Raw genomic sequence first — 13,098 nt, 5'->3', positions numbered from 1 at the left:
CAGCGCCTGCTTCACAAGTGCAAGGACCCAAGTTCAATCTCCGGTACCAAAAAAACAAAACAAAAAAAAGGAAAGAAAAGGTTCAAATCCATGCAATCAAGAATGAAAAAGGTGAACTCACAATAGATCCTGCAGAAATCCAAAGCATCATCAATACTTACTTCGAGAACCTGTACTCTAATAAAATGGAAAACACAGAAGAAATGGACAGATTCCTAGATACATACGAATTACCAAAGTTAAATGAAGAAGATATAGAAATTCTAAACACCCCAATTACAATGAGTGAAATTAAAAATGTAATAAAAAATTTACCAACAAAGAAATGCCCAGGTCCTGATGGCTTCACTACTAAATTCTACAAGACATTTAAAGAAGAACTATCGCCATTACTCCTTAAACTCATCAAGGAAATTGAAAGGGAAGCAAGGCTTCTAAATTCATTCCTGGAAGCAAGTATTACTTTGATTCCAAAACCAAGGAAAGACACAACCCAAAAAAGGAACTACAGGCCAATCTCCCTAATGAATATTGATGCAAAAATCCTCAACAAGATACTGGCAAACAGAAAACAAAGGGTCATCGAGAAGATCATACACCTTGACCAAGTCGAATTTTTCCCAGGGATGCAAGGATGGTTCAACATTCATAAGTCATTAAATGTAATCCACTATATTAATAGACTCAAGGACAAAAACCATATGATTATCTCAATAGATGCAGAAAAGGCATTTGACAAAATAAAACACCCATTCGTGATAAAAAAAAAAAACCTACAGAAAATTGGAATAGAAGGTCTTTATCTCAACTGATTAAGGCTATCTATGAAAAACCAACAGCCAACATCATACTAAATGGTCAAAAACTGAAAACTTTCACGCTAAAATCAGGAACAAGACAAGGATGCCCACTATCACCATTCCTGTTAAATACTGTTCTCCAAACATTAGCCACAGCAATTAGAAAAGTGAAAGAAATAAAAGTAATAAAAATAGGAAAGGAAAAAGTTAAACTGTCATTATTAGCTGATGATATGATACTTTACATAGAAGACCCAAAAAATTCTGCCAAAAGACTCCTAGACTTAATTGACAGATTCAGTAGAGTAGCTGGATATAAGGTCAACACTCAAAAGCAATAGCTTTCTTATACACAAATAGCAGATTCACTGAGAAATTAGGGAAACAATTCCTTTTACAATAGCATCCAAAAAAATGAAATGTCTAGGAGTCAATCTAACAAAGGAAGCAAAAGACCTCTACACTGAAAACTATAGCACTGTGAAAAAGGAGATTGAGCAGGATATAAGAAAATGGAAAGACATCCCTTGTTCCTGGATAGGAAGAATCAATATAGTGAAAATGGCCATACTTCCAAAACTGTTATATAGGTTTAATGCAATGCTGATTGAAATTCCAACAATATATTTCACAGAACTAGAGAAAACAATCCAAAAATTCATTTGGAACCAGAAGAGACCTAGAATAGCAAAAGAAACTCTAGGCAACAGAGATATGGCTGAGGATATTACAATCCCTGACTTGAAACTATACTACAAAGCTACTGTGATAAAAACAGCATGGTACTAGCAAAGAAAAAGACCTGAGGATCAGTGGAATAGATTAGAAGATACAGAAACAACTACAGACATGCTCAGCCACCTCATCTTTGACGAAGGAGTCAACCATCCTCATTGGAGGAAAGATCGCCTATTTAATAAATGGTGTTGGAAAAACTGGATTTCAACCTGCCAAAGATTAAAACTTAACCCATCCCTATCACCACACACTACATTAAGATCAAGGTGGGTTAAAGGTTTAAATATTAGGACAGAAACATTAAATTTGCTGGAGGATAAATTAGGTAGAAGTCTTGAAGATATTGGTATAGGAAAAGACTTTATGAACAAAACCTCGGTGGCACGGAAACTTGCACAAAGAATAAACAATTGGGATCTTATCTCATTAAAAAGCTTCTGCACTGCAAGAGAAACCACCAACAGAGCTAACAGATAACCTACAATGTGGGAAAAAATTTTCAGCAACTGTACCTTAGACAAAGGACTACTTTCTAGAATATGTAAAGAATTGAAAAAAATCAGACCCCCCAAATTCAAAGACCCAATTCAAAAATGGGCATCTGAAATGAACAGACATTTCTCAAAGAAAAGCAGCAAATAAATATATGAAAAAATGTTCAACACCACTGGTTATTGGAGAGATGCAGATAAAAACAACACTGAGATTCCACCTCACCCCAGAAAGAATGACTGCTATTAAGAAATCCAATAAGAAATGCTAGCAGGGGTGTGGGGAGAAAGGAACCCTTCTCCATTGTTGGTGGGAGTGCAGACTGGTGCAACCTCTGTGGAAATCAGTATGGAGACACCTCAAAGAACTAGGCTTAGAGATCCCATTTGACCCAGCTATCCCCCTGCTGGGTATCTTCATAAAAGAATTAAAAGAATCTTACCACAGTAATATATATGCACCCATGTTTATAGCTGCACAGTTCATAATACCAAAAGCTTGGAAACAGCCCAAGTACCCATCAACTGGAAACTGGATAAAGATGTGGGTTTTTTTAATAAAATGGAGTACTACTCAGGCATAAAGAATGAGAAACTAGAGACATTTATAGCTAAATGGATGCATATTGCGGCCATCCTCTTAAGTGAAATAAATAGTACACATATGTGTAAATACCAAATAGTTTCTCTAGTGTGAGAAACTGAAAGTGTAATTAAGAATTCACATGGATGAAATGGCCTAATAACGTATTTCTCAGATTGTGTTTCCATCACGTGTCATATGACTGTATCAAAATTTAAGTTAGGCAGAAGTTTGGCTTATGTGGAGTCTGCTAACTAACTGGAGTTTTTTTCCAGATCATTATTTGTTCAATGTTGGTTTTGGGGATCTTTCTGAAACAAACCACATCCTCTGGTGTCTTGTTGGTGCTTGAGATGCTTTTTTAAGTTATATGAAAAAATGCTTAAGTGCTTTTCAGCTTTGTTTTGGTTGAGTTCTATTGTATTTGAGTATTATTGTGGTTTTTTTCCCCTTGCCTTGTTCTTCTTTGAATGCTTTTTTTTGTTGTGTGTGTGTTTGATAATAAAGTTATTTAAAAAAAAATTGGGAAAAACAAAAATGTGTGTTTTAGAATTGTATGACGTAGTGAAGAAAAAAAATGAGGGTAAACTTGGATATTAATAAAGAAGTAGGGCTGGCGATGAAGGCCCGTGGAAGTTCACTTTGCCTAGCAAGCACTAGTCCCTAGGTTCAATCCCTAGCATCACAAAACTGTAATTATATTACTTTTGGTAAAATACTGTCTAGTATTTTTACTTTACCAAAAATAATTAGGTTAGCTTCAAATAATAATAGGATAATTTTAAATAATTTGTGAAAAACACATTACTAAAGGATTCTAGAATGTTTTCTATATGGCTATGAAAAGCTAAACTGAAATTCTGACATGGTAGAAATGAAAACAAAACAGTGGGTCCAGTTGAGCAAAATACTATGATTTAAAGAATTTAAAATTCAAGAAATTTCCTTGGTAACTGCCCAAACTCTGAAACTGAAGTCTATCACGCTCTTGTTTTTATGTTTTTGTTTTATTTTGTTTTTAAGGAAAGTGTGTAGCACATTTCCAATCATGTAAAAACACTAGCACACCGTTATTGTTTAGATCTGAATTATCCCAAGTCTTGTTTGTGGAAGTGACTGGATCATAAGGGTGCTATACTCTTCAGTGGATGCATCCATTGATGAGTTCATTATTGAATGTGCAGTTAAGATGGTGGGACCTGATTGGAGATGGTCACTGAGCGTGACCTAGGAAAGTATATTCTCATCCCTGATCCTCCTCTCTCTCTCTGCCTTCTAGATGCCATGGGATGAGCAGCTTTCCTCTGCCATGCCCTTCCACCGTTCTTCCTTAGAGCCAGTTATTTTTTAACTTAACCCACTGGAAATTGTGAGCCCAATAAACCTCTCCTTTAAATAGTGGGTGCTCAGGTATTTTGTCCCACTAACAGGAAAGTGACTAATACACACCAAACACAGACAGAATCCTTTAAAGAAATTGCCATTTGTTAGACTGCTCAAACTAGGCATCTACTACTATTAGTACTTTCTGTGTGGATTACAAGTTTTATAAAGTATCACCAAACCAATGGACCCCAGAGACAAATGAATGTATCTACACGATAGCCTTGAGACAATATAATCCAAGTTCAAAAGTTAGTCATCAAATCAACCATGTATGGCATTATTACTATGGACTATGGATAGAACATCATAATAGTTAAAATAATAAAAGGATATATAATATGGTATATAACAGAAATGAGAAAAGGCTGTTTCCATAGTAAGTTTCTGTTTGTCTGTTCTTAGACTGGAAGTATAGCTCAGTGGTAGTGCCTGCTTAGTGAGTTTGAGTCCCAGAACCACAAATAAATAAATATTCTCTATACAACACAGGGTTAGGGAGAAGTACCCAGGTGGTACCAGAATGCAACCATCTCAGTGAAATACTGTTTCCAATAGGCCATAAAATAAATTGGCAAGGAAATACTCTGTCCATTAATATTTGCTCTACCTCAGAAGATACTACTGTACATAATTCTAAACATGAGCACAAATTAGTGAATAAGGTAGGAGGACTGGTAGACTTAAAAATTTTCAGGTTCAATTTATAGCTGTTTACCAGTTCCCTACTGTTTTGACAAGTTACTTACCAACTTGTGCTGCCATTTCTCCATAAATTTATCCCCTAAGATGAGGATAATTCTTGCAAATTGTGTCACAAGCATTTTGAAAGGAACCATGAATTACTGTGTAATGCTCTTGCAATTCCTCAGTTGTAGGGTCCTACACAAAGTAAAGTATTATTATACATCTCTCTAACAGTAGCATCTGTTTGCATTATGATTTTTTTTCTACACTCAATACCTGATTTTGGGGCACTCATCTTTCTCAAAGTAAAGTCTCCAATGTAATCCTACTGTCTTGACTCAAATAATTATTTTTTTCAAGTCTTATCATCCATATCTAGGTATCATGAAAATTAAGTTATAAAACATAGCAAGCTTCTTTGGTGTTACAGCCTTTGATTCAGTAATTCTGTGGGATAATTTGGTATTTTTAATCTACTCTCCAGTGAATACTTCTATTTCCCACATTTATATATTTATTTTCCTATACTACTTTTTAAATTTCAACTATATTTTAAGGAGCAGTTCACTTATAGATTTAAGTTTTGTGAGCAGAGAGACAGGTCAGAAAATGAAGAAAACACGCAAATAATTACTGGTATGTGACCACAAATGTGAATATAAACTATAATAAATTTCAACATACTAGTGAAACTTTACCTACTGCTAGCTTTGTTAACCAAGTTAGTCTTCCATTCAAGAATAAACCATACGTATTTGAATTTTTAATTTGTGGTAAAACAATATTATATTTGCTTTTGGTTTTATTTTGTTCGGTTTTGTTTTTTAAAGATGGGTCTCACTATGTTGCCCAGGATGGTCTTCAATTTGGTGATCCTCTTGCCTCAGCCTCCAGAGTAGCTGGGTTTATAGGTATGTGCCAACACACCAAACAGCAATATTACCCCTTGAAAATAGAACTCTCAGTCTTATGTGGATCTGGAAATGACTCTTCTTTGAGTTTTTGAACAAAGGGTGGAAGAAAGATAATAAAACACAGTATCTTAATTCTATAACTTTAGTTACAAAATACTAATTTTTTAAAGATTTTTTTGAACCCTCAGAATTACATTAAAATACTGATGGCAACTACTTTTCTTCTCAGTAAACAAATACTCTTCTACCCTCTCAAAATGACAGGAGAAAGCTTTCTGGTTTCTTTTTTTCTTTTCTTTTTTTTTTTTTTGGCTTTCTGGTTTCTGAATGCTTGCTTGCCTAGTGACCCTGATCAGTCTTAATCTCTTAATTTCAGTTTCATCTAAAATGGGTAACATAAAAACTGCCCTAGCTAGCATACAAGATTTGTGAGGATTAAATGAGATGCTCTATTTGAAAGAACTTTGAAACTACAAAAAGCTATTCAAACAGTTTTTAACAGAATTATACCAGATTATTTAAATATTTCAGTGACAAGTTTAATACTGTTTCTACCATAAAACAAATGGAAATAGACGCACTATTCTGGACGACAGTCACCAAACATCATCAAATTACACCTATGACTGGATACTCAGTAAGGAAACAAGAAAAACATACTAGCCAGGCATTGTGACACATGCCTGTTAATTCCAGCATTCAGGGAGGCTGAGGCAGGAGGATCACAAGATCTAGCCCAGCAAGGGCAACTCAGCAACTTAATAAGGCTTTGTCTCAAAATTTTTAAAAAATGTTTTTGGAGTTTTTTGAAACCAGGTCTCCCCTTTGTAGTTCAGGCTGGCCCTGAACTCACTACTGTAACCCAGGCTGTACTTGAACTCTCAGCAATCTCCTGCCTCAGCCTCTCGAGTGCTGGGATTACAGGTGTACACCACCACATCAGGCTCAAAATTTTTTAAAAGGAGGGGGCAAATAGCTCAGTGGCACAGTATTTGCCTAGCATGAGTGAGGTCTTGGGTTTAATGCCCAGTACCAAAAGTAGGGGGGTGATCCTAACAATTTATTTAAATGGACTGCTATAGCTTACTAAACATTAAATGTATTTACTTGTTCGCTATTAAGAAATTGAGATGCTAGCTAAAAAATTATTTTAAAAGTTTTTAAGTAAGAAAATATATGAAAGTGAAATACACATTCACTCCCAGGAAATTCAGAAATAGCTAGTAGTGATAGTAAAGGAACATACATAGTCAAGAGAATATACGTGAATGCTGATTGAATCTACATTCTTGGTATACATAAAAAAAGACATCAGTTAAACCTTTCTAAATGTTTCCAAAAATGTCCAAAATGGAAACAGTTTCCCGAGACCACAGGCATGTACCTTTAATGAAGCTAATTGTTTCTCTCACTCCTTACTACAGAATATTTGTTATGTTAATAAAGTCAACCTACGTAAAGAAATAATTATTATCTCCTTTCCTTTTGTTTTCTTTCTGGTAAAAGTTTAAAGGTCCTCTGAAATGAACCATTTATTACATGGGCCTAGAAATACAACTGGCCTGTTCCACTACCAGAGGACTTTAAAACCAACTAAATACTTGGGCTTGGTGGCACACACCTGTAAACCCAGCCACTTGGGAGGCTGAGGCAGTAGAGTCCCAAGTTCAAGGCTAGCCCAGGGAACTTAATGAGACCCTTTCTCAAGACTATTTTTTAAAAAAAGAGAGCAGGGGTTGGCTGAGGATGTAGCTCAATAGTAGAACATTTGCCTAGCATGTGTGAGGCCCTGGGTTCAATCCCCAGTATCAGCACCAAGAAAAAAGACAATTACATAAGATCCAACAACTCCTTATCTTCTAATGCAGCCCTCAAACTCACAAATTTTAAAATGGGTCAGGGAAGGAGCACATTTAAAACATTAAGGAATTATTCCAAAGAGAAACAACTTTACTTTAAAACTATTAAAATTTATCACTCAAGCTAAATCAAAATTGAAAATTATAGATGAAGCCCCTACCACAACAATCACCTTACCTTGACCTTCTACTTTTCCTACCTCGGTAACATAGGTACACTTCAATTATCACTGAGTCAGGAGTTACAATAAAAGGCTCGTTTCCCCTCCTCTATAGAAGTAAGCAATTCTAGTTCTAGACCTGCTTTCCGGCTTTTATTTGAAATTAAACCTTCATTTTCTCCCAGAAATCTTAACTCTATCCCACAATGTCTTTTCTCATCATTTAAATTCCCTAGGCTCAAAGTACATCATGTCAAATTTCAATTCTCTCCAGTTTTCATTTACATATCCCTTTACTCCCAACCCAGGCTCTAAATTTCTCAAAGACAAAGCTCATTTTTCTTTCCTACTCCATAAAAAAATATATATATGTTTTATATGTATACCACAGTGTACATCCTGGACAACAATGAGGCAATCCTGGAGGTGTCATAAAGAAATCTGCCCTCCCAACTTTGTATTACCAAATCCTTCCAGGATGAATTCATAGAATGATATGATGTCACAGTGTAATCACAACAATGTCAACAAGATCACAGAGTGGCTAGTTAAATTTCTCAGAAGCTCACCTATGGAGTCAGACGCTGTTTGCAGGCACTACAGTCTATTAGTGCACAGTCTCTATCCTTGTCCTAAACATAGAACAGATGTGGAAAAACATTCAAACTTTCTAAACCTTAATAAATTACTATAACTATATTGACAATTTCTATGTGCTAACTTTGAATTTTCTATTTGCCCTCCACTCTTTCAAAATTTAAAACAGTCTAGAGAGATGTTCAGTTACTTCTACAGGGCATACATGCTATGTATAAAGAACACCAGAAGCCCCAGTACTATGAAAATCTCAAATGAAGCAGCCTTCTAAAACTAAACAAAAAAGGAAAATGACCCTTTTGCTGCTAAAGCAGAGATAATTAAATATATTATCAGTAAATTACCATTCATTTGTATCAACTTACCACCTCAATGCTTAAGATTATGAAAATCTTGTAAGGTGCCATAAAATATGCTTAGTGATCTACAGTATAAAAAAGTTACCATTTATTGTGTTCTACAATAATTAAACTTACTGTATTAACCATCATTATTATTTGTCCATTAAAACGAAATTATAATTTAAGGCAGAAGGGATTAAGACTCTAACCATAAAGAAAAGATGAAAACCTACATTTTAGAAAAGTGAAGTTTGGAATGGTAATGAGATGATATGAAAGATGGAACACACCTTAATTTAATCCCTGAGTATTTTATATCTTCATTAATCTCTCAAAAATGGGCCGGGGATTTAGCTCAGTGGTTTTGCCGCCTGCTGCGCAAGCGCAAAGACCCGAGTTCGATCCCCGGTACAAAAAAAAAAAGTACACTAACAATAAAAGCCATTTAAATAATGAAATAAAAATAACCACCACAGAAAATACTTTTAAAAGTACCATTCTTGTTAAAGTTAAAAGAAGAAACTAAGTCAGTACAGCCACAATCTCATCCAAATTTACCACTTGAGGACAGTTATTGCAATTGAAAGCAAAACTGGGGCCACCGCCTGCCTCACAAGCACAAGGACCCCAGTTCCGTCCCCAGTACCAAAATAAGAAAAAAAAAAAAAAAAAAAGTCCTTGAAAGCAAAACATGTAAGGATAATATTCCTAAATGTTGTAATATTTAATTCTAAAATATAACACCCAGGAAAAGTATATGAAAGATGACCAAATTCCTCAAAATTCTCATTTCCCTACAAATTATTTTAAATGTTGCTTGTATACCTATAAACACCTCATTTTACAAAATCTTTAGTAGCTAGTACTGTATTTGAAAGTGGAAAATTAGAGAAATTAAAGGTACGTACAACTAAACCAAATCAAATTATATATTTAAAATATGATGGGAGAATAAATAGAAAATTTAAGATATATTTTAGGCAAGTAAATGAAAGTAGAACGCTTTCACCTTAGCCCTCCCTGCCCCCATGTATGGAAACATCACAGTAAATTATGAATTTAAAATCTATTCGAAGTGGCTGAAATTACTAAGGAAGATCTCTGTAGCTTTATACTCTATACCAATGGTAACATATATACTACAGGCTAGTTTTCTCTATTGCTTTACAATGCCACAGAGGGCTTATCATAGTAATAAAAAAAAGAAAGTACTAAGCTTGCAAGTGTCAAGGAGGAATTTAACCTTTGCTTTTAAGCTTGATAAAGAATATAGTTTTAAGATTACAGAAATTATATGACACTTCAAACTTAAAATGATCTAATTATTACAAAGAACAAATTTAAAAATTCTCAACTTACCTGGTTTCTTTCTAGATTTTTCATGACCCAGCTGTCCTAGATCATTACATCCACAGGTGTACACAGTTCCATCATCCAAAACAAACACAGTATGTCTGAGTCCACACCCTACATCTCGTACCTTTTTGTTTATAAAAAAGTCACTTTTTCTGGGCTCTAGTACAATTTCTTCATCAATTCCACCCAAACCTAGTTGTCCGAAGGATGCATTTCCCCAGCACAACATGCCTGTGGTTATTTTGGTCTTCCAGTTTCAATACAAAATACCCTTCTGAAACTCTGAAAAGTTGGAGGCACCCTATGTCTGAGGAGACAGAAAAAATGTAGTATGACTTCAAAAGAAACATGATTTACAACTGCTGTTTCATTAAGTGCTACCCAACAATCAGTATATTGTGAACATTAAGTATATTTTAAAATATGCTACCTAAGTATTACTTACTCTCAAAAACCAATTAATTGTACTTTTTTAAATGAATATATAGAAATGTTTAAGGTAAATACATAATTTTCTATAATTCTTTGCAAAATTCAAAACATTAACAACTTTTGACTTTTTGTTATCCGTGATAGGTTAAGCTAATGGAAAAAAATAAGCATATTAAAGAAATTTTTGTTTGCTTTAAACAATTTCAACGGGAGCAGGAAATAAGGTATTCTTATTTCTAATGACCAAAAATCAAGTATCCAGCCAACTGTGCAATCTCCCTCAAATCATACAAATCATAGCATAATTAAAAAGTCTGATACCTACCTCCACATCAACAGAAAACTGAAGGTCTTACCTGTAACAGAAACAAAACCAGTAATAGAACAAAATTTAAATTTACCACAATACAAATGTCTCTCCCAATTATTCATACTAATAGGTCCTATAAAACAATCGCCTCCAAAAAATCGTATTTTACATGTCTAATAACATTCCGACCTCACTAATTTGAAAACTAAATCAATTTTCATTTATTGTAATACAGAAAAAATATTCAGTTGAAATATCAATATTCTTCCCCCAAATTCAAGATTTTTTCTATTACAAGTGATAATCATGGCTAAAAAACTTCCCCTGGGCAATCTATGTCTATGTATATCCTGGAACAATTATTTGAAGAATGGAAACAAAATTTACAAATAACCCCACCAGGACTGCTGATTTTTCAAGAACAGGAATGGGGGCTGGGTCACTGATAGTTCGGTGGTGAAATCTGTAGAACTTTCCAGTACACTGACTGTTTCTTGGCTTGTAATGACACAAATAACAATCAGAGAGTACACTTCGTCTAAACTCCAGATTTTCAAACACGCTGCGTTATTAACTAACACCCTTTCTACTGGAAGTCAGCCTTAGTTCCGTTGTAGTCACCCACACCCCTTACACCGAAAGTAAGTTTCAAAATCCAATTTTCCTACATTCCGGCTAGCAAATGCCGAGGTCCCAATCCACAGCCCATCCATTAACAGAAATGTGATTTCATTGTTTTGGGGTCATCAGAACTCGATAGTCCCCGAGAGTTCTACATTGTCTTTCTGAGGTTTTTTCTTTCCTTTTGAGAAGGGGACACGGGCAAGTGTCCCCGATTTCAGCGCGCTAGACTGAACCATCCTCTTGAGAGTCAGTCTCGGAGGCGTCCTCTCGCCAGCAACAGGTAGGATCATGAGTACAGTTTAGTCACATCTTTCCCAGAACACGCAACCACATCAGCTCCGCAGCCGGGAAGGGAAAGGGTCCGCACATACCCAGCCTCGCGGGCCGACTCCGGCGGCAGCCCGCTCCTTGCAGACGCAGAGGCGGGCGGACCGGGTTCCGCACCCAGGGCCCCAGCCTGGGGGAGGCCCCGGCCCAGCGAAAAACGACGTTCCAGCCCGGGGACGGGGAGGGCACAGCCTGCCGGAGGCCCCCACCCTTCGCCATGCCGGCCTGAATCCTACCAGCCGGCCTGCCCCAGCCCCAACGCCACCTCTCACCCCAGAACCCACCGGGCCAGGGACTCACCCGGCCCCTCAGGGCAGGGAAAGCCCAAGACGACGCAGAGCGGACCCTCCCCGGACGGTGAGGCAGCGCGGCTGCGGAGGCAGCTCTCCGGCTCCCGGGACCTTCCTCCTTCAGCCAGGGGCGGCAATCACCAGGTTTCCTCCGGCGTCCGGGCCGCTGATACGCTGCTCCCCACCCGGGCCCCTGTGAAACTTTATCGGAAAACCAGCCGCCACCTCTGTCCAGTCCAAAGACAGCCGTCAGCGACCCGGATGGAGCGGGAGGGGAAGGACAGGAGGTGAGCAGGGCGGAGAGCACGAGGGGTGGAGTTGAGGGAGAGGTCGGGGAGGAGAAGGGAGAAGGGGAGGTGGCTACGGGGGGAGGGGAGAGGGGCTGGCCGGAAGTGAACCACGGAGCCCGCGCGCGAGCCCGCCCACTTCCCGGCCCGCGCTCCTGCGCAGTGTGGAGCTTTGATTGCTTTCGTGTCGTGGGAGCTGCCAAATGCAGAAATCGGAATTTATGGAACCAAACGGAGATTGCCCGTGTGTTTTTAACAACACTTGGCTTGCGTAAAAGCCATTTATGAAGAATAATCTTCGTTTTGTTTTTTGGTTTCTCTTTCTACTCATAGGTTTTAGTTTTTTCATTATTTTATTATCTTTTCCCCAAGGAGATTTTAATGTAGCAGATGAAACATCACAAATACAGACGTAAGGGCGGATGACTTATGTTATCCTTCAGATTCTGCTGGAGCTAATCTGAGGATGCGGTGTACGTTGATAGCAGTGGCTGAAGATACTTGCGCTGTGAACACCACCAGTTCAGGTTCCTGATATGTGTTGGCTCACAACCCTTTCTGCATTCTCTCTGGAAGATAAGCTTAAGTTGCAGGGCCTCTTTTGATCAGAGAAAATTCAGGCATATGGGTAGAGTCCCTGCTTCATAAAAGCAGTGTCTGGATTTCACAAGCCAGTTTTAACATCGTCTACTTACCGACCCCAAGTGTTGGGGCAAGAAAAAAGGAATTATTCGGTAAACCAGCAAGCCCAAAAAGAATGGTAGACTAGCTTCCTGAAAAACCATCTTAACACAGATTGTAAGCTGCTTGTGTAGTTAGGAGGACATGACTGAGTTAACCTGGTAGCTAGTCATCTCTGCTCTGCAGTACTATTTTGCGTGTGTGTGCGTGTAGTGGTGGTGGTACTAGTGATTGAAT

The 13,098-nt window shown here is 37.4% G+C and overlaps 2 protein-coding genes across 12 annotated transcripts in view; one reads left to right on the top strand and one right to left on the bottom strand.

Moving 5' to 3' along the window:
- Herc4 (HECT and RLD domain containing E3 ubiquitin protein ligase 4) overlaps window positions 1-12,039 on the bottom strand; it is a 119,811-nt gene extending 107,772 nt beyond the window's left edge. For 5 of the 10 annotated variants that reach the window (XM_087185460.1, XM_087185462.1, XM_087185466.1 and 2 more), the window contains exons 1-3: window positions 11,888-12,037; window positions 10,668-10,698; window positions 9,914-10,217 (exon numbers count right to left, since the gene is read on the bottom strand). In XM_087185460.1, coding sequence (XP_087041586.1) covers window positions 9,914-10,139 — 226 coding nt within the window. In that variant the 5' untranslated portion in view covers window positions 10,140-10,217; window positions 10,668-10,698; window positions 11,888-12,037. Of the gene's footprint in view, window positions 1-4,744; window positions 4,878-8,185; window positions 8,249-9,913; window positions 10,218-10,667; window positions 10,699-11,887 lie in introns of those variants that run through there. The other 5 variants (XM_087185461.1, XM_087185463.1, XM_087185469.1 and 2 more) reach the window with 4 other exon arrangements.
- A 9-nt stretch (window positions 12,040-12,048) lies between these two features.
- The window catches only part of Mypn (myopalladin), a 129,364-nt gene continuing 128,314 nt past the window's right edge, over window positions 12,049-13,098 (top strand). For both annotated transcript variants that reach the window (XM_087185450.1, XM_021259463.2), the window contains exon 1: window positions 12,049-12,180. In XM_087185450.1, the coding sequence (XP_087041576.1) occupies window positions 12,155-12,180 (26 nt within the window). In that variant the 5' untranslated portion in view covers window positions 12,049-12,154. The remainder of the gene's footprint in view (window positions 12,181-13,098) is intronic.

Source organism: Heterocephalus glaber, unplaced genomic scaffold, assembly GCF_053883595.1.
Source record: "Heterocephalus glaber isolate CG9 unplaced genomic scaffold, H.glaber_assembly_v1.0 deba00001497, whole genome shotgun sequence".
NCBI classification, from domain to species: Eukaryota; Metazoa; Chordata; class Mammalia; order Rodentia; family Bathyergidae; genus Heterocephalus; species Heterocephalus glaber.
Note: the sequence above shows the minus strand (reverse complement) of the source record. Positions and strands in the feature narration are given on the sequence as shown.